The sequence below is a fragment of the Sander vitreus genome, chromosome 23, assembly GCF_031162955.1.
Source record: "Sander vitreus isolate 19-12246 chromosome 23, sanVit1, whole genome shotgun sequence".
Lineage (NCBI taxonomy): Eukaryota > Metazoa > Chordata > Actinopteri > Perciformes > Percidae > Sander > Sander vitreus.
In genome coordinates, this window is record NC_135877.1 from 8365900 (window position 1) to 8392972 (window position 27073).

General features: G+C 40.7%; 1 protein-coding gene across 3 annotated transcripts in view; it reads left to right on the forward strand.

Annotated features, from left to right (window-relative positions):
- Positions 1–26327, forward strand: part of tbc1d22a (TBC1 domain family, member 22a) — a 123799-nt gene extending 97472 nt beyond the window's left edge. For all 3 annotated transcript variants that reach the window (XM_078281450.1, XM_078281453.1, XM_078281452.1), the window contains one exon: positions 21757–26327. In XM_078281450.1, the coding sequence (XP_078137576.1) occupies positions 21757–21885 (129 nt within the window). In that variant the 3' untranslated portion in view covers positions 21886–26327. The remainder of the gene's footprint in view (positions 1–21756) is intronic.
- The last annotated feature ends 746 nt before the right edge of the window (positions 26328–27073 follow it).

Below are 27073 nucleotides of genomic sequence, written 5' to 3' on the forward strand. Positions count from 1 at the left end.
TGTAGGTAGGATTCTGAAGAATTTGAACATCGACAACTTCTCAGTCCCTACTGTGTTATAGACTAACAGTATTATAACAAGCAATATTAAACGGATGGAAAGTTTCCAACTTTGAAAATTCCCGGACTTTTGCAACCCTAGGTGCAGAGGGTGGGTGCTGTCGGACAGGATGGATTCTGCTTTCTTTAACAACTGTTTGTTATACAAATCAGACAGACTTCTCTGCTGTAGACCTTTATCACCTTTGTTCATGCATTTTCTTCATGCATACCAACAGATGCACATGAACATCGATAAAAGATCTATAAAACTAATTCAGGGACCTGTCAACATCAAACGTAGCCAGCTTCCTCAGACAGAAAAGACACTGCTGGCTTTTTTTACACAACATATTAGTGTTCACCAATCAATTGATTTGTCACATGAAATCATCTAGGGAACAATTCCAGTGAAATGTAATCCTGTGAGTTCCTTCAATTTGTGAGTACTAGTGTAGTACTAAACATATGTGTATTATTGGGTGCAGTGTAAGGCAGTGACCTCATTTAGGGTCCTAGTGGCCTGAGGGTATAACCTCCAGAGCCTCTCTGTGCTGGCCTGGTGTACCGTATCCTCTCCTTTTTTCCTGACCTCAACAGCGAGAAAAGGCTTAATGATTCTCCGAGCCTTATTCTTGCAGCGCCTGGTATAAATATGCTTTAGGCAGGGTAGAGCACCGCCTATTGTATGTATGTTCCCAACAACCACTGGCTAATCAACTTGCCCAACATACTTTTTTACTGGCATCGGGCCAATACTTATGTTGAATCCTGCTGCCTGCTTTTTTCTGCTTGTAAGATGACTTTTTTCTCTCACATTCTTACCTACGTGTGACTAACTGTGTCCTTCCTTCTTCTTTTCCTTCTTCCTTTCCCAACTCGTTAAAGCTCAGAAGGTTCTATATTTTTCGGGACTTTGCATTGTGCTGCCCTGATTAATTACCATTAACTAAACGTATTAGGGGCTCCTTTGTTTTTCTCTATCCTTATGTCTGTGCACTGTGTGCTCATCTGTATTATGACCACACAAGCTCACGCTTTTACAAACTATTCTCCAAACTCCATATAGTTTTACTCACTGGCTGGCTTGCAATACAGACTGCCAAGTTCTGTGCCAAGGGCAAAGTATCCAACCTCATGAAGATGAGAGGAAAAGAGGAGGCATAGAGGGAGGAGAGGATCAGGGTGGCAATGAGAGGGTGGGAAGAGGGGTAGGAGACAGATTAAACTTTAGTGCAATGAAGGGAAAAAGAAAAGTGTGTTTTTATATTGAGAGTACATTTATGGTGTGGCACACTTTAGTGTAATGTTATAACCCTACAACAGTATTCGAAAGACACAATGTTACAGATGATTAATTAAAGCTGACTATGCATTGGGCTACAGTTTGCACACGCTTACGGCTTAAAGGCTATAACCACTTTTTGAAATGGAAACAATAAATATAGGACTTCTATATCACTGCTTTCCCAATAAAAAGTAAGCTGCCTTCCAGAGATGATGTTCAAAAACACTAGATATGTGAATGCAGAGAGGAATAGGAAAGGAAAAGAATAAGAGTTTCTAGAGAACATGCAGTACATTAATTGGTTTTACTTAGATTATTTAAATGTAATAACATTCATACAGAATGGAAAAAAAAATCCCATTTGATTTTTATAACAAATGGGGAAAATAGTAGTGTTCCATAATGTGAGTGAAGAATGAAGAACACCTTGTTGTATCATAGTAGCACTCCTTGTGACTATTGCAATCATGCTGGTTTTTATTTATTAAAATCACAGTAAAGTTGTTTTATTCAGTACTTGAATGAGAAGTTACTATTTGCACTTCAGAGGTCCTGCACATCTGATTTTTACTGTAGCTCCTCCATTGAAGAAAATCAATACAATTACAGCTGATTCAAGGGAGCTTCTACCTCATTTTCTGTCACTCCCACCATGGAATAATCAAAATTCTTCAAAGGCGATAGCAGTCACAGAGTTCCAGTTCTAAAGAACCTGTGTTTGAGATGGAGGCCAGTTGAATAAAGCTGCTTCGCCCACTGAGTGAGACACTGGAGGCTGTCGGAGTTTGAAGATGAGGCATCAACTGACTCATCTGTTCTTACGTTCATGCTCTTCTTACCCTCTCTCAACTTCTGTCGCACTCAAGTTCAAGCTCAGATAAGATTGCTACTTTTTGTTGGATTCAATTTCAGATTGAATTACAGATTGTTATAGGTTTTTGAATGGATTCCTGCAGCGTTTTGAGCTGTGCACACAGAAAGGCCTCGCTAACCTTTAAGTAGTTACAGTGTGTCCACTCTTGCGTTAAAATGGTAAAAAAAAAAATTTCATTCATGAAATTATTCATAATTTATACATGCCTTGGCAGGCATACTGAGAGCAGACAAAGCCTGTGCTGGAGTAAGCGATGCCAGACTTTGAAAATTATAATGTATTCAGGAAGCTCCTGAAGACCATCAGCTTGAAGACAGCTAGGTCAGCTTTATTTTGTATTTGCTTGATCAGAATGTGTGCACCTACAAGTATGAGAGGCTTGTGACTAAACATCACTGAAAAGAAATGTACATTTCATCTCCGCAATTATAATGTCCTCCTTTCTGCTTGTTAGCACATGGCTCTGCAGTTTGTACAGACATTCACAGTACTCAGGCAATGAATTCTAATGACTTTGGTGATCCCCTGACTCCTCTAGCACCAACATCAGGTCAACATTTCAATTTCTTACCAAAAACCTGCAAAACTAATTGCATTCAGTCTCACCTGTACTTTGTGTTTATTGCTAATTAGCTGTGAACTTTACATTTTACCTGCTTAGCATTAGGATAGTAACACTGTCACTGTGTGCCTGAATGCATGCAGATGTTAGCATTTAGCTCAAAGCAACGCTGTCAATACAGCCTCAAATAGCCACCATCATGGCTGTTGATTTTTAGTCTTGTTTTGAAATGTGTCTCTGCTGTTGGGCAAAGTTCAAATGGGTCAAAAAAACATGTACTCTGTCAGTCCAAACTTTTTGTTTTTACAGTAGCCTATTAGTTCAGAACGCCAGACTTATGATGACTAAATGATGATATGTACCATACAGTAGGAACAGTATATGCTCCTCACAGAATGCAAGAAAGTGAAGAAAACACTTGGACAAATACTCGCAAAAGGGCTCTTTGCTGTTAATACAAACTCAACACCTCATCTGTGTTTACCTGTTGTAAATTGATAAATTCAGGATAACAAACATTCATAATAGCACCCATTAGTACAACAGCCATCCGTACACACACACACACACACACACACACACACACACACACACACAAATGTCATCCTGGCATTTTTCCCTGCCCAGTATACAGCAAATGAGCTCTCATCGCCCATTTGTTTATGTCTTCATGTGAAGTCTGTTGTTCTTAATGGAACACAGATGCCTTTTGTGTGTGTGTGTGTGTGTGTGTGTGTGTGTGTGTGTGTGTGTGTGTGTGTGTGTGTGTTGTCTTCCTCATTTGTCTGTCTCACAGAATGAATATAAATTCAGATAAAAAAATGTGAAATTATAGTAAATGTTACGAAAACAAACTTGTCTGCAGTTCAAATGTGAATGTTCTTGCACATTTTGAAGGTGTTGTAGGGGTTGTGGCTTTGAGAGAAAATGTAACTAAATCACCAACAAAATCAACTAAATATAATACAATTCACTAAGTACTTTTTAGATTAGTGTCAGCGAGGAAAGAGGAAAAAGTAAAGATTTCTTCTCTTCTCAGCTTTAGTAGTTTAATTCCAGGAGATTTCTGCCTGGGATCCACTGAGCCTCTGAGTTCAAATGTGGGCCTGCCAGGTTCTTAAGGGCCTGTTGAACAGCTCTTATCTTCACATGCTTTATCCAGCAACCCTCACGGCATCCCTTTTCCCTCATGTCTGCCTTTCTTTCTCTTTCTGTCTTTCTCTGTCCCTCTGTTTCTCTCTCCGTTACTAATTCGCAGCCACTCTGTTTGTTTTACTGTTTCCTTCGGTCTTTCTCTGTGTATCTCTCTGTCACTTATTCTTGCTCTTTCTTTACCTGCCTTTCTTTCCCACACTTCATCATTGACTTCATGATGAGAGGGCTCCTAGGGATGGCAATGAGAAAGAATGAAGCATACTGACCTTGGTATTTGCTGCCAACAGCAAGTCAAAGTTCTCAACAGATGTCTTGTCACAATTATTTGTTAAAGTATTCATCATTCCCAGATGATGAATCATACTTATTTGATCCCCTGACATGACCTCCACAAACTTGACATTTCTGGTTTTTAGTGAAGTATCTATTGGACGGATTGCTCTGTAAGTTCTTACAAATATTCAAGGTCCCCAGAGGATAAAGCCTACTGACTTTGGTAATCCCCTGAGTTTTGTTGTAACACCACCATGGGGTTTAAATGTGTGTGTTTTTTAGTGAAATGTCTTGACTATTAAATGGATTGCCATGAAATTTTGTACATGTAAAAACACTGCAACATTGCTAAAGTTTTTACATGCTTAAGAGACACCTTAAACTTGTCTGCTTGAAGTTTGTGAGAGGACATACAATAGTATAGAGCCCTGAAACTGTCCAAAGGCAATAACCTGTTGGCAGTCAAAAAGACATGGTTTATGGTTTACAGAAATCAGTCTTGCCTCTTCATCCTACAACATGCATTCACACAAACGACACATGCTTCCAGCAATATAATCAAGGTTTCCAACCTGTTTAAATGAATCTAATCATTATTACATTGAGTTGCAATTCCAATTTCCCCAGGCCTTGAGGCTAACTAAACTTGTAGCAGCTAGTTAGCACAGCGCAACATTACTTGTTTTGTGTTATAGCAGTAAATTACTGCTTTGATTGATTTGCGCTAAGCAGAGTTGAGAATCTAGAATCTATGCTCTGCTGAAAAAAATTAATTACTTACATCCTGGTTTGAAATCACATTTTTTTCACCACTTCTCAAAGCCGTGGTGACATTCGATTGGAAAATTACAAGTTCAAACTCTCAAACGCGAATGTGGAAGTTGAAAAACAAGTTGTTCTTTTGAGATCTTTTTGTTTAATACTTGTAACCCTCTAATTCTGCCCAGTCACTGCAGTGTAGTCACTCACTGTATAAAAGTGTGAGCTAATTGTCTTTGATGTAAAATGTAGAATGGGGAGCGTAGCAGTGTATGACAAACTGGCAAGTTACATGCTTGGGCTCCTGAGAGGAAACACGAATGATTGATTCACTTTAATAGTTTTAATTAAAAAAATGCATGCGGAAAGTAATTTAAAAAGGATAATTCATGCATTGTTATCAAACATAGTAAGGAGAGTAAATGTGAATCTTTTCTCCTGGTTGTGGGATTGGATTGGTTAAGCTGCTAAATGGAAAGCAGGAGGAGTATGGCACTCCCCAAGCAATCTGCCTTCCACCGTTCCACCTCAGCTAGCACACTACTGCTAACTGCAGGCCGGGACTGCAAGAATAAGTTAGCGTGTGCGCCAACACACGCACATCTTCATGCATTTTCTCTGTCGCTAAAAGCCACACGCTCATAGACACGACAGCACAATAATGCACATAAACAGTTCTCTCTCACACCTGTACAGTTTTTCGTCAGACAATCGCTTTCGAACACACACATGCAGTACACACAGTATTGGGCAGAGGAATTATGTCGTATTATTTCGTAGGGCCAGCACAGTCAGCACCATTTCCCATTAGTCTGTTGCTACCTGCAGGCACCCACCAACTGCAGAGCTGCCTCTAAATGACTATGAAAAACCTCTGCACTCTGGTCCCTGTTGCATATGTGGAGCTGCTTGATTGTGAAGCTGTACCTCATCCTGGAAATTAGAGAATAGGCCAGTCTGCATAAAAATAAAAAAAAACTCAAGCATATAACACACAACCTCGCAGCCCGAAATTCAGGTTAGACAAGTCAGGTTTTAGCACAGATGTCAACTTGTTATGTATGCCAGAAAGAAGGGGATACTTGCTGCTTTTGCAATTTAGCCATTTTTGCAATTTGTTTCCAAAGATTACAGCCTCACAAAGGACTATTCCAGAGGGTGCACTGGCTTAAATAGACATTAATTTAACTCATATTGTCACAATTGCAATTTTTTGTTTGGTGCGTGAGCAGGAATCTTCTGCTTCCTGGATAAACTACCATTTGCTTTTATATCTGTTTGAAAAATGCCTGTTCATTTTTCACAAAGTATTTGGCATGTATGATACAACTTCAGCTCATATGCTTTGAAGTTGGCAGTGATGTGCAGCAGAAATGCTACATTGCGTTTTGAAAAGGCACACACATACTATGTACTATGTAACTTTCATAGTCTCAATAAATGCTGTTTGCATATTTAATGTGTATTGATATGTACAGCTTCTATTGACATCTTTGACATTTATTCATAAGATTGCCTTAACATACATTATATAAGACTCCCTCTACACTTTGTTATATGAATTTAAAGTCAATTTTCCAAAACATATATTTATGTTTATATTATATATATATATATAAATAAATAAATAAATAAATAATGTTGGCCTTGCATGCCTCATGCTTTTAGTCTCTTTTTTTATACCATACATGTTGCCTACTCTTACAACCATTAAGATGCAAATTGCGTACAAGCATTAGTCCTTGTAATAAAAGGTGATTAAAGAAACAGCTGGGCGCTCAATTATGCGTGAGACCTACCCTATTAGTTGTAATATGTACGTTTTCCTATCCTATGATACTGGTCTAATGCATAAAATGTATTTTGATTTAGCATTTTCCTGTTATGAGGCTATATTATGAGGTTATGAGGCTATATTATCTGTTTATTCTTTTTACGTCAAAGGTCGAGCAGCAAGTAAAAGAATCTACAGAATCACATTTGTATCCATTCATGAACAAACCAAGAGCATTATTTGTCAGCATGGATTTCATGGCCATCAGTTGAACCTCTTGATCTCAGCCAGCTAACCGTGTTTCCCTGAGATTTCATTAGTCAGCGTGGCCGAATAGTCCCCATCGCAAGGATCCCCCATCGTGATTGTTAATGTGATGCCAAGCGTTTATGTGAAAGCAAACCTATCAGTTCTGTGTAAATGGAATCTCACTGTCACTACAGTTTTATTTCCGGAGGAGCTGAAGGAAAGAGAGTGAGAGGTGGCAGAGTGAAAGAGGGAGACGAAGATTTGTTTTCACTTTAATTAATGGTGTGTGAAAAACTGTGGACCTTTTGTAAATGTCAGCGTCTGTCCTCTGATCAGTTATGTGTGGAGAACGCCTCGGGTTAGGCTGCCATGGCAATAAAGGAAAAGAGGGCACTATAGAGGAACCAAAGTGTTCTGGAAATGTCAGCACTATTTCAATCAAAGCGACTTTGTTTAGGATGATTTCTTATATCGTAAAGATGAAAACCTCAAGCTCTGCCTAGAATTCAATTTGGCATAAGTTAGTTTTTTCTGTAGTGACGGGACAGTGATTATGTATATTTTATTTGAAACCTCAGTCAGTTATTAACTGCAGCATCTGCACATACAATAGGGAGACCACAGTCCAGATTTGAGTGGGACAGTCCGATTCTGAGTTGCGTATCCCAAGTCCTGACAAAAGCCTGTCGGGACGCTCAAATGTCCCGGTTTAACCCACCACTATGAAATTGTCCTGGTTGTCAGCGATTACATAGCCGACATGGTCTTATTATAGCCCGACCATTAACTAAACCCATGAAGAAAGACTAATAAAGCGTCCAGCGTATGATTTTAACAATGTGTATGTGTGTGTGTCAGTCAATCGTAGCGGTCTGCGTCTGCATAATCTGTGCAGCCAGCATTACAATGTATATTTGTAAACATTGTTGCAATGCTTCATCTTATCTGTCTTGTTTTAACCATAGTCAGTGAAAGAAATGGACACAGCGACGCTGGGTGGAAATGTTCGCGCATTTCAAAAGCAGGGAGATTCCGTTCAAAAATGTAGGTCTCCTTTGTCAGTTCGCCATGTGTCTACCGGGCGCAAATGTTCCCGTTGAGCGGGTCTTTTCGCTCATGAACAACACGTGGACTGACGAGAGGAACCACATGACCATTCCCACCTTAAAGACGCTACTCTTCACACGGGCCAATTTTGAATTTGAGCACAACTTGTGCATAATGATGTACCCACCTTACCTATTGCCTATACCTATAAGCGTGCACGAGCACTACGGTCACGCGCAAAGTGTCCCGGTTTTAGTTCTGGGAAATCTGGTCACCCTAACATACAATGTACTAAACCCCAAATGACAGCTTTGTAGAACTAAAAGCACTATTAGAGAATAAAACAAATCTCCAAATACGTTTATACAGAGTGACAAAGTCAAGTGAATTGCACTGCTGTGTTTTGCCCATCTGTTTTCTGTTAATGTAGATATAAAGGGGAACATAATATGCAATTATCTTAATTTCAAAATGTCAATACAAAAGTATGCTCATGTTATGAACATATAAGAAGTATCATTTTACCTGCCTATATATAAATATGTTTGTTTCTGTGCTTTGGGTGGCGGTAGCTGCATATCACTGCCAACTTTCTTTACTGCACCACTGAAGAGTTTGTTTTCCCATTTAGAACACTAATTTAACAAGTTTGTGGCTGATGTATAGCATGATGTTTGTGCTTTCCCTGCCACTGTTCTGTATACTGATAAAAGAGAAAGAGACATTGGTGTTAAATTACCCCAATCATTGTTCTAATAAAGTCATTATTTTGCTTGGTGACACATTTCACAAAGACCTTTTTTAAAGTTTATTTTGGGGAAGAACTGAAATCATTCAGTCTAATTATCAGAACAAAGTGTGTCCCTGTCATGACGCCAGGACAAATGCTTGAAAACTGGAACTCTCGTGCTTTAATCAGGACATCTGGTCACTCTAGATGTTTTATTTTGCCAACACAAATGCTGCAGAGTGTTGCCAGCAATGTAGTCCATAGGGCCCTCTACTGGAATGAAATATTCACTTTTTCTGTCTTTACAGCAATGCATTCTACATGCAAATTTGTATATCTGTCATTTTTATGATCTTATGTGTTGAAAAGACTTCAATCATACCATATAATCTAGCCAGTGCACCTATTTGTATTTTATATCTGCATGTGTGTGCATGAGCAATAGCAAGTAGCCACTTGGCAATTTCCAGTAAAGAGCTTGATCCCTCCTCTGATTAATTCCATTTCTTCCCCCCCATTTATCACAAAAAGAGCTCTTCATTTTCTCCCCCATAACTTTCTCCCCAAACTTGGCTGGTATCATGCAGACCCTCTCAGGGGTTTGCAGCTTCTCTGATTGATGGCACTGTAGTCAATAGTGTAGAAAGTGAGACAAGGCCACCCCTGGTAAACAACTTTTAATAATCACCCCGCTGATTGAGTGCTGTGCCTGATGTGGCATACAAATCTATTTGTGCCAAAACAATAGGAGAAGAGGGGAAAAAATGAGAGAGAACTTAATATGGTAGAAGTAATTATGTAGCCCTCCACCCCATCCTGCATTTTATTCTTTGACATCCGTCTTTCATTGCTCTCTTTCCACCTCCATGCGCTCCATCACTGACAGCTAAACTTCACTTTAAAGCTAACGTGCGTGGGCGTGTACGCTGAATTATTGTTGCATACGTTTTTGATGACCAAAGCTGCTTGGAAAGTCAGTAGTGATCACTCATGGTGCGGCATTGGGTAGGCATAAAGTAAGTGAATGTGTGTTTGTGCTAAAATATGCGTACAAGCTCAGTTGTTTATTAGCTGTACAACTAAGACGTGGTGTTGCTCTGTTGATCAATGCATGCGTCTAGAATGCATCATCCTAGAAGCATTAATGTGCTCAAAACAATCGTGTGTGTGGGATGATTAGCTTGCCGTCTGAGTGTCATTACCGGCATTATCATTGGCTGAGCTTTATCCGCAATAGAGAGGAAAAAAGAGATAAGAGTCAGAGTTTTATGGCTTTTTTGCCCTAAGATAACAAAATAACAGTAGTTTCTCTGTCAGCCCATAAGCCAATTGCACTGACTGAATCATGCTCAACTCAGTTAAGACACAAAAATGGCAAATAAACCGCAATATCGACCCACTTGTAAGGAATAAACAGACTGCAGGAGGAAGGAGAAATAGACTTTTAAGAAAAAGAGAGAAAGGAGATTTGAGGAATGGGCCAGGTCATGAACTGAGACATAAATATAGAATTTTAGATTTAAATGCTCTTATATGCAGTCAAAGCAAGAACTGAGGCATTCCTGCTCCTGTGTTGTTGTTTTCAGTGATCATGAACTCTTGATTAGGGTGCCATTAACCTTTCTGAACTTGGCAGTGGATTACAGCTGGAGAAAAACGGTTGAGGCACTATTTTTCTTTTGTAAAAGGTAGTATGTTGAAGTTCATAGGGCCTCTTCGCTTCATGGTAAGCGCCCATTGAACTGTTCATATTGGCAATTTTGCCGAGCAGTAGTCAGCATGGTATTCCAAGCGTAGACGCAAAATGACACAAAAATGCATTGCAGTGGATTGGCTCATATGTTTCTGAAGTGGTTTTGCATGTTTGCAACAGTGTGAAAACAAAAGTGTTTTGGGTGGTGATGGTTGAAGCAGAAGGGTCAAATAGTTAAATATTGACTGCTCTTGAGCTTTGAAGTTGTGTGTGCTGAAAAGTGAAACTACTCGAGCAGAGTAAAATATCACCGTAAATGCTTCAGTACACAGAGGGAGCACAGACAACTGTTTTAGTACTTAGATTGCTTCTGGCTGCATTTTTTTTCCAGAGGTTATGAACTTGTCATTGGGCTGGCATTGACTGGTACAGAATGGGTGCAAGACTTGAGCCTGCTGACTGTCAGCGTGAACTGATGAGAAAAAATGAGAAAAATTCAAGGTATTCATAGAATACTATCTATTAACTCTCTTATTTTTGTTTTTGTTTTAATTAAAGCCATTAAAATACATTATTCTATAAGGTGTTAGTAGGGGTTGGGGTATTGAAATTTGATAACCTCAACACTAACACCCACACTTGTGGTTGCATGCGTACTCAAAGCTTTCAACAATCTGTCATCCATTCTCATTCACACTCCCACAGTATTCAAATTACCAAAGGTTGAACCCCCATCCCACACGTCCCCTTATCTTCTCCCTTTTATAAAAAAACATAGCAGGACTTTATGAATTAGTTTTGTTTACATAAGCGTGGACTGATGTTGACCTACTGCACACTAGAAATACATGAATGTTAAATGATACAATTCTGTATTCATACGTTCATCTTTTTTTCTCTTCCAGGGATGCATGGAATTTACTAAAATGGACTAAAACTGTGTCTGTGATTGCATAAGTCATAATATTTCATTACTAACAGTGCTTTCTCCCATCACTCTGTAAGTGCACTATGCAAGTGGGCTGCTTTGGGTTTATAACATGCTCGTTTTGCATCTAAAATATTTCGGCATCATTTTGCAGGTCAACTACATTGAAAAAAATGCAATTAAACTTGAGTTTTTTTTTTTTTTTTCATGCTGTGGTTTAAGATGTATAAATACTGGTCCTAAACTTCCTGCCAAAACAGATCCAACATCCTTCCCATGGATATCATACAAAATACTATATACACAGTATTATAAGAAAAGCTGTGAGCTGAATCACTTGTAGCTAAGTTGAGGATTAACGTATGACTGCCGGATGCTCCCACAACTTGATAACCCGTTGGTGGAACAATGGAATAATTCTTTACAGAATGACAAGTTTGTGTACTTCTGATTAGATGTGACTAACTGCAGTACTGTAAAAATGCGAGAGACAGCTTAAACCACCCCCCTTGCCCCAGGTACAAAAAGAGAACTCCACTAGAGACAGCTGTTGACATTTCCAAGACAAAAGACGGGCGAGGTGTGAATGTGTCTCCGTTTTCTATCCACTTAAAACTGAACCTGACACGCCTGCACTGCACAGTTCCCTCAAATGGACCATTACTATAACAATGGAATACGTTTTTACTGCATGAATAATTTGTTTCAACTGTGGTATAGTAATGTAAAAGGAAATAAAGTGATAAGCATGAATGTATGAAGGCATGAATCTTGGGTACTTTGGGTCGTATTTCTTATTTATTTATTTTCTATTTGGGAATAAGGATTTCATCAAAACTGCAGAAGCTTTGGAATGACTGATGGTAAACATGTAGTGTTATGGGCGATTAAATTGCGATTTCATGCTGGTACCGTTATCTGACAACAGAAACATAAAAATATGTTAATTGAAACAACTGCTGGATTAAAACGCAATATAGGAGACTACAAAGCTCATGATTGGACTGAACGGAGGGGTAACTGGCTACCACTCTGCAGAGTGGCAGGTGGCTGTTTGGCAGCAAAGTTAATAAGACAACTTCCTCTAACTTTCACTCTAATAGACATTTTAAATGCTGATTAAAAAAAAAACTAGAGCTGCAAAGATTCATTGATTAATCGATTAGTTATCAACTATTAAATTAATCGGCAACTACTTTGATAATCGATTAATCACTTTGAGTCATTTATCATGAAAAAAAATAAGTTGAGATTTCTATGATTCCAGCTCCTTAAATGTAAATATTTTCTAGTTTATTCACTCCTCTGTGACAGTAAACTGAATAACTTTGAGTTGTGGACAAAACGAGACATTTGAGGACGTCAACTTGGGCTTTGGAAAACACTGGTCCACAGTTTTCATAATTTTCTGACATTTTGTAGACCAAACAACAAATTGATTAAATGAGAAAGTAATCGACAGATTGATCGACTATGAAACTAATCGTTGCATGTAAATAAAAAGTAAATAAAAGTTACAGCCCTAATTAGGGTTGGGTACCAAACTCGGTACTTTTACCGGTACCGACCGAATCACGTCGATACTACAGAGTATTGGTTCACGTAAAATCAAACGGTGCCAAATTTCGGTACCTGAGAGTAAGCACAAGCTTATCTGTCCTCTCTGCATGTTGACAAAGAGCAGAGGTACGACACGCGCACGCGCAGAGGTGCGGACGGAGTAAACTACGTCGGCTCTGCAGTTTTGTTGAAGTCACAGCGAGTCACGGCAATGCCGATAAAGCGGTTTCAAGTGTGGTTACAGTTTTTCAAAACTTCACGCAGACACCTTTCACTTTGGTATGATTTTAATGGCGAGCCGAAAGTCGTGGTGCTGTTGACATTACACTTCCTCTGAGCAGGCACAACGGTAGTTTCTGTGCCCTGGGGACTGACTGACAGGCTGAGGTTGTAAGGCAAGGCAACTTTATTTCTACAGCAGCTTTCAGCAACAAGGCAATACAAAGTGCTTTACATGAAACATTAAAGAGCAATTAAAAACTGTCATGATGAAAATAAAACAGGCTAAAGTCGAACAATATACAAATACAAGAATAAAAGTTGAATAATTATTCAATTTAATAGGTTGTAGGGACGGGTTTGGCAGGAGAGTTTTTTTTTTTATATTTGAGAGATTTGTTTTTGTTTAATTTCTGTCAGTGTAAAATATTCTAAATAAATAACAATGTTCTAAGTAAATAGGTTTGGAATTATTTTTACAACTGAAATCATTTTTTTTTTTTGTAATTACAGAGGGAAAGTACTGAAAAAAGTACCGTTGGGTACCAGAACTGAATTCCAGCTACCGGTATCGGTAGTGGTATTGGTTCAGATGCGAAAGGTACCCAACCCTAGCCCTAATTAAAAGCCTCATCGATTTACCTGTGTAAAGCTGTGTGTAAGCTGAGCAACCCTCAACTGACATACTGTAACATGTGCCATGCTGCAGCTCAAGCGTGCTGCATCCGCGGCAAAGGTGCGCCTGTTCTCGCGGCAGGGTGGGACACTTCTAAGTGCTGCCACTGTATTAATCAACTGAGCTTTTTACCGGCCAACCTTTTTGCAAGACAACTTGGCATTGCCATCAGCTATTACCTCCGTATGCTACAGTGCCCCACTCCTACATTAGCACCCACAGCTTGCCAGAGTGCCCATTTTGTGTAATTATACGAACTACAGCAAGCTAATGGCCCTGACAGAGCCGTGCCTAGGCCCATTACACCTCAGGGTGCTGCAAAACACCATTACCACCACCAGCACCCTGGAGTGTTTGTGCACGTAGGTGACCTCATCTCTTGGTGTGCGTTCATGTAGATGTGTTGGTTGAAGGAGGTTGGAGGTGGGACGTCAAAGAAACGCAGCAGCTACTACAGACGATTGCCATTTTTAGCCATTGGTATGTTTGTGAGCACCACACCTGTCATCTCTGCCCCATTAATTTCCCCTGGGTTTTTGTTGCTCGCTGTGGGGAGCTGTAGTTGACACCGCAGGAAAGACAGCGAGGCACCTTGCAGGACTTGGGCACTCATTGTACTCACTTCACTTAGCACCATGTCATTCTGCCAGCAAATAGACCATTTGCTTCACAGGAAGAGTGGCCTTTAATTGTGTGTGTGTGTGTGTGTGTGTGTGTGTGTGTGTGTGTGTGTGTTCACTTTGTTAATAGTATTTGAAGTATTATTTCTCTCTGACTCCATTTTAAGCTTCAGTTCTTATAGCCATCTGTAACTCACATGCATACATAACATAGTTTCATTTAACCCAATGTTCGCACTCCAAACTTTCTTGGTAGAGCATATAATAAGAAATGTGGCGTCTTCATGTTTATCAGCTCTGCTTTGCCTCAGGTTATTGTGTGGCTTTTGTTTTACTTATGCCATACAACCCACGCTTAGTTCTCAGTGAATAGGCAGCTCTTCTCATTCACCTAAAGGCCGTTTTATGCTTCTGCGTCGAATCGATGGCGTACCCCCGCAGACCCCTCTGCGTCTACGCCGGACCCTACGCAGTAGCCTGACGTGCACCTCTCGAAAAATGTAACAACACGTCGCTCGGCCGTGGCTTGGTAACGTTGCATTTCCCCTGACTCATTTCCTGGTTCTCCTTCTCCATAAACAACATGAAATCAAGGAGAGGGTTAACTTTTTCTGCCAATGATTTCCCACTGTAGTCAGAAAACACAGGGGAGACACTTTGTTTCTCTCACTATGACTCTAGAGTCGCTACTCGCTCCGAAGCTAATCGAAGCTAACTCTAACACTTCTCCCTCGCTCTACACACTCCCCACACACACACACACACACACACACACACACACACACACACACGTGCCGGCTCGACGCACACACCAGCGCACAAGTATAAACATCAGGCCACTTACGTAGGCTACGGCGAAAGCTCTGCGTGGAGCCTCCGCTGAACCATAAAACGGCCTTAAGGGGGAAGATGAGGATGGAGTGTATTAAATCACCTCACCCCTGTCAGATGCAGGTTAAAACAATAGCTACACACACAGCTAGTAAATTTCACTCACCAGTTGGCTCTCTGTGTAACCATTATGTTATCTCATTTACTTTTTGAAGAAAGAGCTTGAGTCTACTCTATTGACAATCTGCTTTCCCTTCACTATCAATAGACATTAACCACTTTAAGCCTTGCCAAGCGTAGGAGATGGAGAGCTAATTGCCTTCCTTTTGGAGCGTACTGTATACAGTATAATGGTACACACAACAAGGCTACCTACACACACACATACACACACACACACACACACACACACACACATCTCTGTCTCGTTTTTCTGTCTCGTCTGTACCTTTAATTTACTGTATCATCTCTTTCACTGATTTCTTCCTATTACACAGAGACACCACCACCATGGATTGCACAGATTCCATATGCCTTCTGTTTTTTCTCACGCAAACACAACACGCTCATTCACACAGACACTCGTGGCCTCTCAGCGTAGAGTTTTGCCACCTGTGTGGAGTGAGTGCTGAGTTCTCCCCCCTGACAGCGAGATGTATGCAATTAAACCGTATTAAAGTCATTAGCCCAACAGAAGTGATAGCCAGCAGATGGTTACCTAGCAGAAATATGCTCCTAATGAAGCTCCTCAGTCACTATGGGTGTGTACTTTTGTGGCGAACGAGGCACAAGTGCATATGTGTATATGTGTGTATGCTTGTTTGGGTGTGTTGCCTAACGGCTGTAACACTTAAAGCAGGAATTGATTAGACGGCGGTTGGTCCTTCTCCTGTAGCATAGCAATTAGTGCCTTTTGATGATTTATTTAAAATGTCCCTGCTACGACTTGTCCATCTCTATTCCATGGAAGCTAGAAATTGGAGTATTAATATCAGAAGGGGTCTCTCTAGGTACAGCTGTCCCGACACGGAGGAACGTTCAACAAGAAGATATACTTCTTTTTTTTAACATCAACAGCATCTCAGTTATCTGGTTCTGATATTAAATCTCTCCACTCAGTTCAAGCGTTCAAAATGAACTTAAACAACTGTAAGAGGCTCCTCTACGTAAAAAATAATTTGACTACAAGTTTATGTGTTGCCAGGATACAGTGTTGTTATTCCATAGGGCAGCTTTGTTGGGGTAGTACACGTCGTATCGCCCCAGGCATCCAGGACCACCGGGCCGATGCACAGAAAACTTACTATACACTTAAATAAATAAATAAATACATACCTTACATACACACAAACTGTGCTCTTTAAGTAACATAACGCATGAACTACATGTAATTTATTCAGTTGCAGTATGAACAATGCTCCTTATCCTAATCCTTATTTACCTACTTCCTCTTCCTTTTATTTAAATGAAATATTTATTTGTATTCAGCTTAATGTGCCTGTCAGATGTTCAGCAGGATATCTGCAGTTAAAACATTTTCTTTTTCTTTAGCATCGGAATGTTTTCACGTGAGCAGACATCCTACTCATCATAAATTCAACACATGACGCCCCTTGTGCGGACAAGCAATCCTTTAGCTGTGAGCAACGTTGTTGGATTTGGAATGCATGCTTGCGTGTGTGTGTGTGTGTGTGTGTGTGTGTGTGTGTGTGTGTGTGTGTGAGAACTAGAGGGTGAGTGATGAAAGGAGGAGCACTGATAGTGTTGCTTTATTGAATACAGATGAGAGAAAAGCAAGCTGATTTCTGATCAGACTGCCTTTTCTCTCCTCCACTCGCCATCCCTCAGAGCGGAAAAACTTCAGAGCAGTGTGTCTTTCTGAACCAAAGGGGATGTTATTACAGTGGGGAGAACAAGTATTTGATACACTACCGATTTTGCAGGTTTTCCTACTTACAAAGCATGTAGAGGTCTGTAATTTTTTTATCATAGGTACACTTCAACTGTGAGAGACGGAATCTAAAACAAAAATCCAGAAAATCACATTGTATGATTTTTAAATAATTAATTTGCATTTTATTGCATGACATAAGTATTTGATCACCTACCAACCAGTAAGAATTCGGCTCACACAGACCTGTTAGTTTTTTTTTAAGAAGCGCTCCTGTTCTCCACTCATTACCTGTATTAACTGCACCTGTTTGAACTTGTTACCTGTATAAAAGACACCTGTCCACACACTCAATCAAACAGACTCCAACCTCTCCACAATGGCCAAGGCCAGAGAGCTGTGTAAGGACATCAGGGATAAAATTGTAGACCTGCACAAGGCTGGGATGGGCTACAGGACAATAGGCAATCAGCTTGGTGAGAAGGCAACAACTGTTGGCGCAATTATTAGAAAATGGAAGAAGTTCAAGATGACGGTCAAGCTTCCTCGGTATGGGGCTCCATGCAAGATCTCACCTCGTGGGGCATCAATGATCATGAGGAAGGTGAGGGATCAGCCCAGAACTACACGGCAGGACCTGGTCAATGACCTGAGGAGAGCTGGGACCACAGTCTCAAAGAAAACCATTAGTAACACACTACGCCGTCATGGATTAAAATCCTGCAGCGCACGCAAGGTCCCCCTGCTCAAGCCAGCGCATGTCCAGGCCCGTCTGAAGTTTGCCAATGACCATCTGGATGATCCAGAGGAGGAATGGGAGAAGGTCATGTGGTCTGATGAGACAAAAATAGAGCTTTTTGGTCTAAACTCCACTCGCCGTGTTTGGAGGAAGAAGAAGGATGAGTACAACCCCAAGAACACCATCCCAACCGTGAAGCATGGAGGTGGAAACATCATTCTTTGGGGATGCTTTTCTGCAAAGGTGACAGGACGACTCCACCGTATTGAGGGGAGGATGGATGGGGCCATCTATCACGAGATCTTGGCCAACGAACTCCTTCCCTCAGTAAGAGCATTGAAGATGGGTCGTGGCTGGGTCTTCCAGCATGACAACGACCCGAAACACACAGCCAGGGCAACTAAGGAGTGGCTCCGTAAGAAGCATCTCAAGGTCCTGGAGTAGCCTAGCCAGTCTCCAGACCTGAACCCAATAGAAAATCTTTGGAGGGAGCTGAAAGTCCGTATTGCCCAGCGACAGCCCCGAAACCTGAAGGATCTGGAGAAGGTCTGTATTCAGGAGTGGGCCAAAATCCCTGCTGCAGTGTGTGCAAACCTGGTCAAGAACTACAGGAAACGTATGATCTCTGTAATTGCAAACAAAGGTTTCTGTACCAAATATTAAGTTCTGCTTTTCTGATGTATCAAATACTTATGTCATGCAATAAAATGCAAATGAATTACTTAAAAATCATACAATGAGATTTTCTGGATTTTTGTTTTAGATTCCGTCACTCACAGTTGAAGAGCTATGATAAAGAGGGTGCGCCTGTTTACCTATGATAAAAATTACAGACTTCTACATGCTTTGTAAGTGGGAAAACCTGCAAAATCAGCAGTGTATCAAATACTTGTTCTCCCCACTGTTTTAGCAGCGCTCTTTCACACTGCATGTGAATATTTAAAATACTCCAACAGGGTTTTAAAACATTTCAAGGGCCCACGGCTAACAAAAGTCAGTCAACAAAATAATCACCTTCTACTCTTTTAGTTAACAACACATTTCAAAATGTAGTATGTCAAAACTCCTCTTTAAGTTATTCAGACAAATCTGTAAAATCTGGCTAGGATGGCAGCTTTGAGCTTAATTAGTCGAAGAAAACTTGTACTTTTCCCCTCTCCCTCGGTATATAAATGCTTTTTGTTGAAAAGTCATCAGGGTCGTCTCACCGGCTCATTAAAACCCTGCGAGAAAGGAAAAAATTAATGGAGTCAAACACCATCAATTTAATACATAGGAGGGTAAAATAATACAAATTGCCTCGCTGTAGTGACTATACCCACGTAACGTTTTGTGTGGTTTGACTTTCTCAGCAGTTGTAGAAAGATGAGGGTGGAATATGCAGTGGAATTTGGAAGTACTTTGACAGTGTTGACATTCTTTTTTTTGCAACAGGGTCCTTTCAGATGGCAGCAAACTGCTCAGGAGTCAGATGAGTGTAGACTCCAGAAGACTCAGCGTGATTTGTCCTTCGATGTGATTATTAACACCAGGATTGGTTGTAAACCCTGTTGTCACGGCAATTTCAGCCTTGATGATGAAAGCTCCTGGGACACTGATCTATAGTACACACACACACAATCACACACAATCAGTCTGTCTTACTGCTATCCCGTCTCATTCCCCAGGCATTAGTTGGCAAGATTGAAGTCACTTGCGTGTGTGAGGGTGTGTGTGTTGCTGTGGTCTGTCTTCTTACTTACTTTGTAATGTACAGAACAGGAATCTGGGGAAAGGCTTAAGCTCCACTGAATTGTACTTGACACTTTATTCTTTCTTCCCTGATTTTTTTTTCTACCCCATACCCACACCTGCCTCTTTATCTTCTTTCTCTTTCTCGCTCACAACTGTTATTAAACCACTTTGACTGACTTAATAACACCTGTGTCACACTCAAATACACAGGAAGAGGCAGAAAGCAAGTCCAACTGTGCCTGTCTGCTACACTAGCATTACCCCAAAGGGTGTACTTTGTGGGATCCCAAATGCAACTGCAGCCTGTAATAATACTTTGTGCTGTAGTTGCATTTGGTTTTTTGTATTTCTGGGCCCCATTCATACCTGGTATTAACATACGATCTGTATCTGGGTACTTTAAACAGATAATGCCATCTGATCACAGGCCTTTGCACCTGGTATTAGTCAGTGTTATCTGTTATGTCCTCATTTAATGTTCCAATGTCCCAGGATGTGACCAGACAGATAGATAACAGAATGCTTTGTCATTGAACAAACTGTAAATCTGAAAGAAACACACAGGAGTGTTACATAAAATACATTCCAATGTTGCCCTTCTGACTGCACTTTATGTAATATTTCCTTACATAGCTCAATATATGATGGATGGCAAAAAGCAAATGCAGTAGGCCGGGCTGGTAGTCAACAAACATGTTGTCAAGATGAAGGGAAGCGATGCTGCGGATGTGGATTCAGCTTATTTTTCCTTTGCTGAGAAAGTCGTTGTTGGTTGTCTGTATCTTTTTTGACGGATTTGATGCGATACTAGGAAGATAAAGAGTTAGGTGTCCTTTCAACTTGTTAGGTGGATTTTATTCTTTCTTGATTGCATCCTAGCTGTGATTTGATCCCAGTGGCAGCCATATCGCCGCCAGATGTTGGTGGCCGATTGCATTCCAGATAAGATCTCCAGGCACAGATTGCGTGAATACCAGGTGTAAATGGGGTCTTGATCTTAACACCAATATTTGAATTAAGGCTGCAACATGCAATTATTTTCATGGTAAATTAATCAGTGGATTATTTTCTTGATTCATGTTTCGGTTGTTTGATCATCAAACGTTAGAAAATAGTGGGGAAAAAATGGCCATCGCAATTTCCCAGAGCCCGAGGTGACATCTTCAAATGTCTTGTTTTGTCTGACCAACAGTCCAAGACCCAACAATATTCAATTTACAATGAGCTAAAACAAAACACAACGGAGAACCTGGAATTAGCGAATGTTTGCCATTCATGTTTGAAAAATTACTTTCTCAATTAATCGAATCAATATCCAAATAGTTGCAGATTTATTTTCTGCAGACGAATAAGCTCTAGTTCTCGATCCCTGTCAAGTGTACACCTAGTGTACAACTTCTTCTAGACTACGTAGGAAATATAACAACTTGTTTCTTGGTGAGATACAGAGGATTCACAATACCAATGTTAGAGTCTGATCCTGACCCCAACCTATGCTGCTGAGTTTGTCAATTAGACAGTTTTTTTTAAATTTTTTTTAAATTTTTTTTTACTGTATAGTCTAATATAATGCGTCACCTACTGACTTCCCCTCTCATTCCTTTTCTTTTCCTGATTCATCTCCACTTAGAGTGCGTTCCATTTACCTCAGAGCTGGGAATGACGTCACACCCGAGTTGAATGCGTTCCATTTACAAGTCAGATTTTTCATTGTGGGGTTAGCTCTAGCCAGGTTAGCCATTGTTAGCAATACCAGTTGATAAAAATGCATTACACTGTTTTTTGTGCATACAAAACAGCATAACAACATGTCCACAGATAGAAGATAGACAATACTGTGTGTACAACTGATTTAGTGAGACACAAATAAGACAGAGGCGCTAATAACTGTATGTTACCACAGCTTTCACTACTGTTGATGCACAGGATTTGGATTTTGAGCTTGGGTTACTTGGAGGTTGTCCAAACAAATGGAGCGCACTATTACAGTATATCGCCTTCTCACATCACTGTTTGATGTTTCTCCTAAAGTCATCTGTTCAATCATTTCTGTTCTTCCTCTTGCAACGTTATATGTCCTCTTTTCTCTAAAACATTTTTTTCTTTTCCCCAACAGGGTCTGATGATCCTCCTGCAGAACCTTCCCACAATGCACTGGGGCAACGAGGAAGTGAGCGTACTGCTGGCTGAAGCCTACAGGTTGAAGTTTGCCTTTGCTGACGCGCCAAACCACTACAAGAGATGATAAGCGTGGCTCGCTGCAGCTGCTCCCCTTCTTCTCCTGTTCTTGCTCCTCCTCCTCTTATTTCTCCTTTCCTGCTCTGCAGTCGTCTACTGAACTTAGAGGCCTCTTTTCCTTCAGGGAAGGACCTCCCTTTTTCTTAACCTCCCTTCCCCCCATATTGCCCAAAGGGCCTTTCAGCTACTAAGAGATTTGAATCAACCAATGACTGAGAGGACATGCGGTGTAGCATTTTAACATATTGATGGTGGAGCCTTTTTTTTTTTATTATTATTATTATTTTTCTCTGATCAGCTCTGAAATGTGCTCTCCTTCAGTCCAGTGCAGAACACTCTTCAACCACAACTTTTGTTAGAGTTTGGTCCGCTCAAGTACAACCTCAGGCCTGATGCAGGACCACGAGCTCAGCACTGCAGGGAGGTTAGTCTGGCTCAGAAGATTTTTCTTTTCTGCTAAAAAAAAGAAAATCCAATGCCATGGCAATACATTGTTTTTTGTGTGTCCTGAGGCCAAAATGTGACCTTTGTTTCAGTTTGCAAAGACAAAGAAAGATAGCAAAAGGGCACAGCGCTGGATGGTTTACATATCTGAGCCTGCTCTCCTGGTCACAACATCACCTGAAGGAACATGACCTCTCCTGTTCTTTTTTCTTTCCGTTTTTTTCCTCCTGCTGCGTGCCGAGAGGGGCACCGTTTGTTTTCCTTCATGACAAACTAACAGTAGGACTTTACAGAGAGAGAGAGAGGTTGTCAGTCTGTGAGGGGAAACGTGTCTCCCTCCTCCTACAAACCACAAACACCAACCCAATCCCTCCACCTTTACCCCGTCCTCCCGCCTGCACTGCAGAGTCCCACGCAGATCGACATCACAGAAGCTAATAAGCCATTTGGAGGAAGAAAGCTACTTATTCCCACTCGACCTGCTTATATATAAAAGGGCCATGTCTTATCTTTTAACCACCCCTCGTCTCTGAACCCAGGACTACGTCAGAACACACAAGTAGTGAAACCTAGAAATCCACATACATACATTTGCGCATATGCCGTTAAATTTAGAAACATGCACACATCAGTACGGGGACAAAATAAACTATTTCAAGTTCAATTCCGAAATGGAATCATCTCATGGAAGCTAAGTTAGGATATTTACAGAACAGAAGTGCTTCTTCACAGGGTTGTTTTTGATGTAAGATCCAAATGAACAATTTTGCCTTAATTAAGATACAAGCTGTCTTTGTTTACTCTCCCTTCCTCTCCTGTCTTTTGGGCCCAATTTTTATGGGTGAACAAAAAATGTGACATGCCACGTTCCAATATGTTGTCTGACGATATAAGTTGAAAGAGTCTTTGATATTTGCTGAGAATAGGCTTTAGGAGTCTCTCATTAGAAAGTTTAGTGATTCCTTCAGCAAGCACAAGTCCAAATAAAACACTTTGATTACACACTCTCCATAAAGTAGTTCCACCTCAAAAACTTTAATTCAAGTTACGGCGAGAGGACACCAGGAAGGCCGTTTGCGCTGAGCTCAACCTGATTGAGTGATTCTTATTAATATCAACGTGGTATCATGACATCGCGTAAACATACACGCCGACTTTCTTAAGCCAAGTGGCGTGTTATCTGTACGCATTTTGAGCTATCCCCGTGTATGTCTACGCTGTATACAGCGGACGTAAACGTACACGCCACGTGGCGTGTTATCGCCGTCTTGCTATGTTATCCCGAGAACAACGTGTTGTTGCGAGAAGAAAGCTACGGTTGAGTTTAGGAAAAGAACAACAGGGTTGGCTTTACACAAACAAGAGAGCGAGGAAATGCCACACATGGGATGCGATTCCCGCTCTCCTGGGTGAAAGTCCTATGTTTTACCCATCTGCCACCCCAACCGACCTCTGTATGTGGATTTTCGCCATTTCAAACTACTCCCTACGGCATGAATTCACACGCAATCGCAAGGTAATGTAACTCAATGGAGGCCAAACGGCGTTGATAAACACGCTAAAAAGCGAGTATGCGTCTTGATAACACGCCAATAATGGCATACAAATTGGCGTGTCATACATCACGCCACTTCATGAGATCAGTCTGATTAATAATCCTTCCACAAGGCCTTCCTTGTCACTTCATTTTAATGCCTATAAACATATGAAAGCAGCAGGTGCACGGGTGTTTTTTGCAGCTTCTCCATTTAAGGAAGCCTTGCACCTTTAAAAACAAAATAAAAAAAAATAATTACACGTTTGATCCATATTGGTTCTCCTAATTGAATCATGTGTATCCGGCACCAATCCTGTTTCGATATCCTCCAGGTACTCTGAGGTTTAGCTGAGTGCCATTGCCTTTTTTTTCCTGCCTTTTTAGTGTTGATTTTTTATTTTTATTTTCAAAATGCATTTTTAATTTCAGCAAAGGGACAGACCCTTTGCTGTTAATAAAATAAAACAATAGAATAGAGCAGAATCATGGCTTTAAATATCAATGACCGAAACAGATAATTAAATTCACCCTGAATAACTGAACAAAAACTGCAGGTGCATTAAAAAGGAACCTTAATATTCTTGTGCACAGGACTCCCTGATTAACATCGTCATCACAATACCTTTGTCTTTCTCCTGTCTTTGTTGCTCTGTTCATAAAGAGCACATGGTATGTTTTACCCAAAGTCAATAGCACCATATTGGTGTAATGTTAGGGGATTTCGGGGGGGCGGGGTAATCAGACCTTCATGACATAACACATAGCTGTTAACGTCTAGAGCCTCCTGTTGCGACTACGCCAGGATCCATTAATGTCACCCCAGCCCACAAAGACGGTGAGCGTAGGAGTGTGAAGGGGAGATGGAAAAAGAGTTGTGTTTCTTTTGGAAGTTTCAGCTCTTTTTTCTGTGAGAGCTGTCAGTCTTTGATCACACTTGGGATCTTTTTTTTTTTTTATCCAATCTGCACCAGTCTCACAAGCCCCTCATCTCCTATGCTCTCTGACGAGGAAAAACTGCACTTAATTTAAAAGTCTATAGCCTTTTTTTCCTTCCTCTCTCTCTCTCTCTCTCTCTCTCTTTTTGTATGAGACTTATTCTTTCAGTTTTACAATTTACAGATTTGTCTTTTCCATTTTTGGTTTTATTTTGTTATGCTGTTTACATGACAAGCCTATTAAGTTGTGCCTGACTCTGGAGACATGAGACAACACCTTAGTTATGTTTTTGACCTCAAATGAACTTGAAAGGTTCTTGATTTCTGGAAGCAATAGTATCACATTTTGCATTTGCTGTGAAAAGACAGAAAATATCTTTTTGTTTGTGCACATCTATTTTTTGGGTGTGTTAGCCACCAACATGAACTGTTTAATACTATAACACTCTGGGCATTTTAATAGTTCAAACTCAGCAAATGATGGTTGGCTTTACCCCTCCCCTGAACATTGTTTGTAACTAGAAACAGCACGCCTGTCAAGATTTGGACTTCAACACCTGTTGAAGCAGTGTGCATAGGGCTGTAGTGAGTTTTTTTTTTTTTTAATTTTAAAGCCTTTCAAAAACCAAAAACACAAGAGGTAAAAGTGTAAGGAACTCTTGTTTACTACCTACAGTAGTAACCTAGAGTTACTTTCACATCATTAGCTAACTACATTAGTTGGTGTACAAGTTATCAAAAAAAAATGGGGGATGCCTGAGGCAACTAATAATGTGGGAGGTTGACAGCTACTGTGCTTTCTGTGAATGTGTGGGTGTGCACGTGTGTAAGTCAGGGGCAAATGGAGCAGGCTTGTAACAATCCCCCCTCCCCCCACCTTCTTTTCAAATCATTAGAAAAGATTCTATATTTTTTCAGTAATGTCATATGCAGTCGTTCCCCCTAAACAAGAAGTAGCTGCCTAGTTTGTGAAAAGAAATGGTTTAATAAACAAACACACATTCACTTGCTGCCAAACTCAAATTAGCCTGCCTGTTACCCAGTCTCTACACACACACACACACACACACACACACACACACACACACTCACACTCACACTCACACGTACGTCTCCATGGTGATGAAGGCCTAGGTTTTATCTGGCTGGAACCCATTTTCTATTAGCGCATGCACACACACACACACAGGCAGGCAGGCAGGCAGGCAGACAGGCAGGCTTCAAACATTTTTTGGAGCATGTTCAGGAGTGTATCCTTAAGTAACATTTTCAGCTGCTTTCATTTCTTGTAGTTTGTTTTCTTCCTTCTCGCTCTACTCAACATTAAAATATGTTCATGAAAACCAAGCTGAAAAAAATCCCCTCGCCCCCAATGTCTTTTGCCTCTTGAGTACTCAGAAAGAATCTTATAATACTAGAACGTGTGGGTGACAGGAGTCGTGGTTCTTGACTTTAAAAATGTGTACAGAGAAGATTTTGAAACAAAAATCTGTAAATAGAAAGTGTAAATAAATCCTATATATGACAAAATTGCTTTGAATAAGGCGTCATGCTGTATGTGTTTTCTTAGCGTGTACTGTTCTGAACTGTTGTGTGCATGTATGAGTGACAGATGGAGGGTATGAGCTAAATATTTCATGCCCGATTGCAGTCAAACTCAAGGTATAATATATTACAGTCACCTGTTCCCCAGCGAGCCGAGAATGAAGTTCTTTAATATGATGAAAATGCAGAAAATAATGCAAATGCGTGTCTGCGCATGCATTAGCCAGTGTGGCAAGCCACGGCTAAAAGCTGTGCTAATTTGCCACATGTAGGTAATTGTATCTGTTGGATTTACACGCCATCCCCATATGTAACAGGTAAACACTTCTTGTCTGATAGCTCGGGAGGAAATGGCTCTGTGTGTGTGTGTGTGTGTGTGTGTGTGTGTGTGTGTGTGTGTGTGTGTGACGTGACGGAAACGAGAAGACAAAACCCAGAGCCAGACTGCATACACTTGCAAATGAGAGAACATACACGTGTGTGCGTGTGTGTACGCAGCCCACAGTAGTAGCTCCCTCTCGTTAGGCTGACTGATGTTCACACAGGCAGCCAATTATGGAGTGGCGGTCACTGAGGACTCCAGTCACTTCATGGGAAATTAAAAATACATTAAAACAAACAATGGTCGCAGGAAGGGGCCCGTTTGTGCACATGTGCGCACACACATACACACGTAATTTGTGAAGAAAGATGGAAGAGGTGCCAACAAAGAACCAGCTGGAGCACGCCATGAA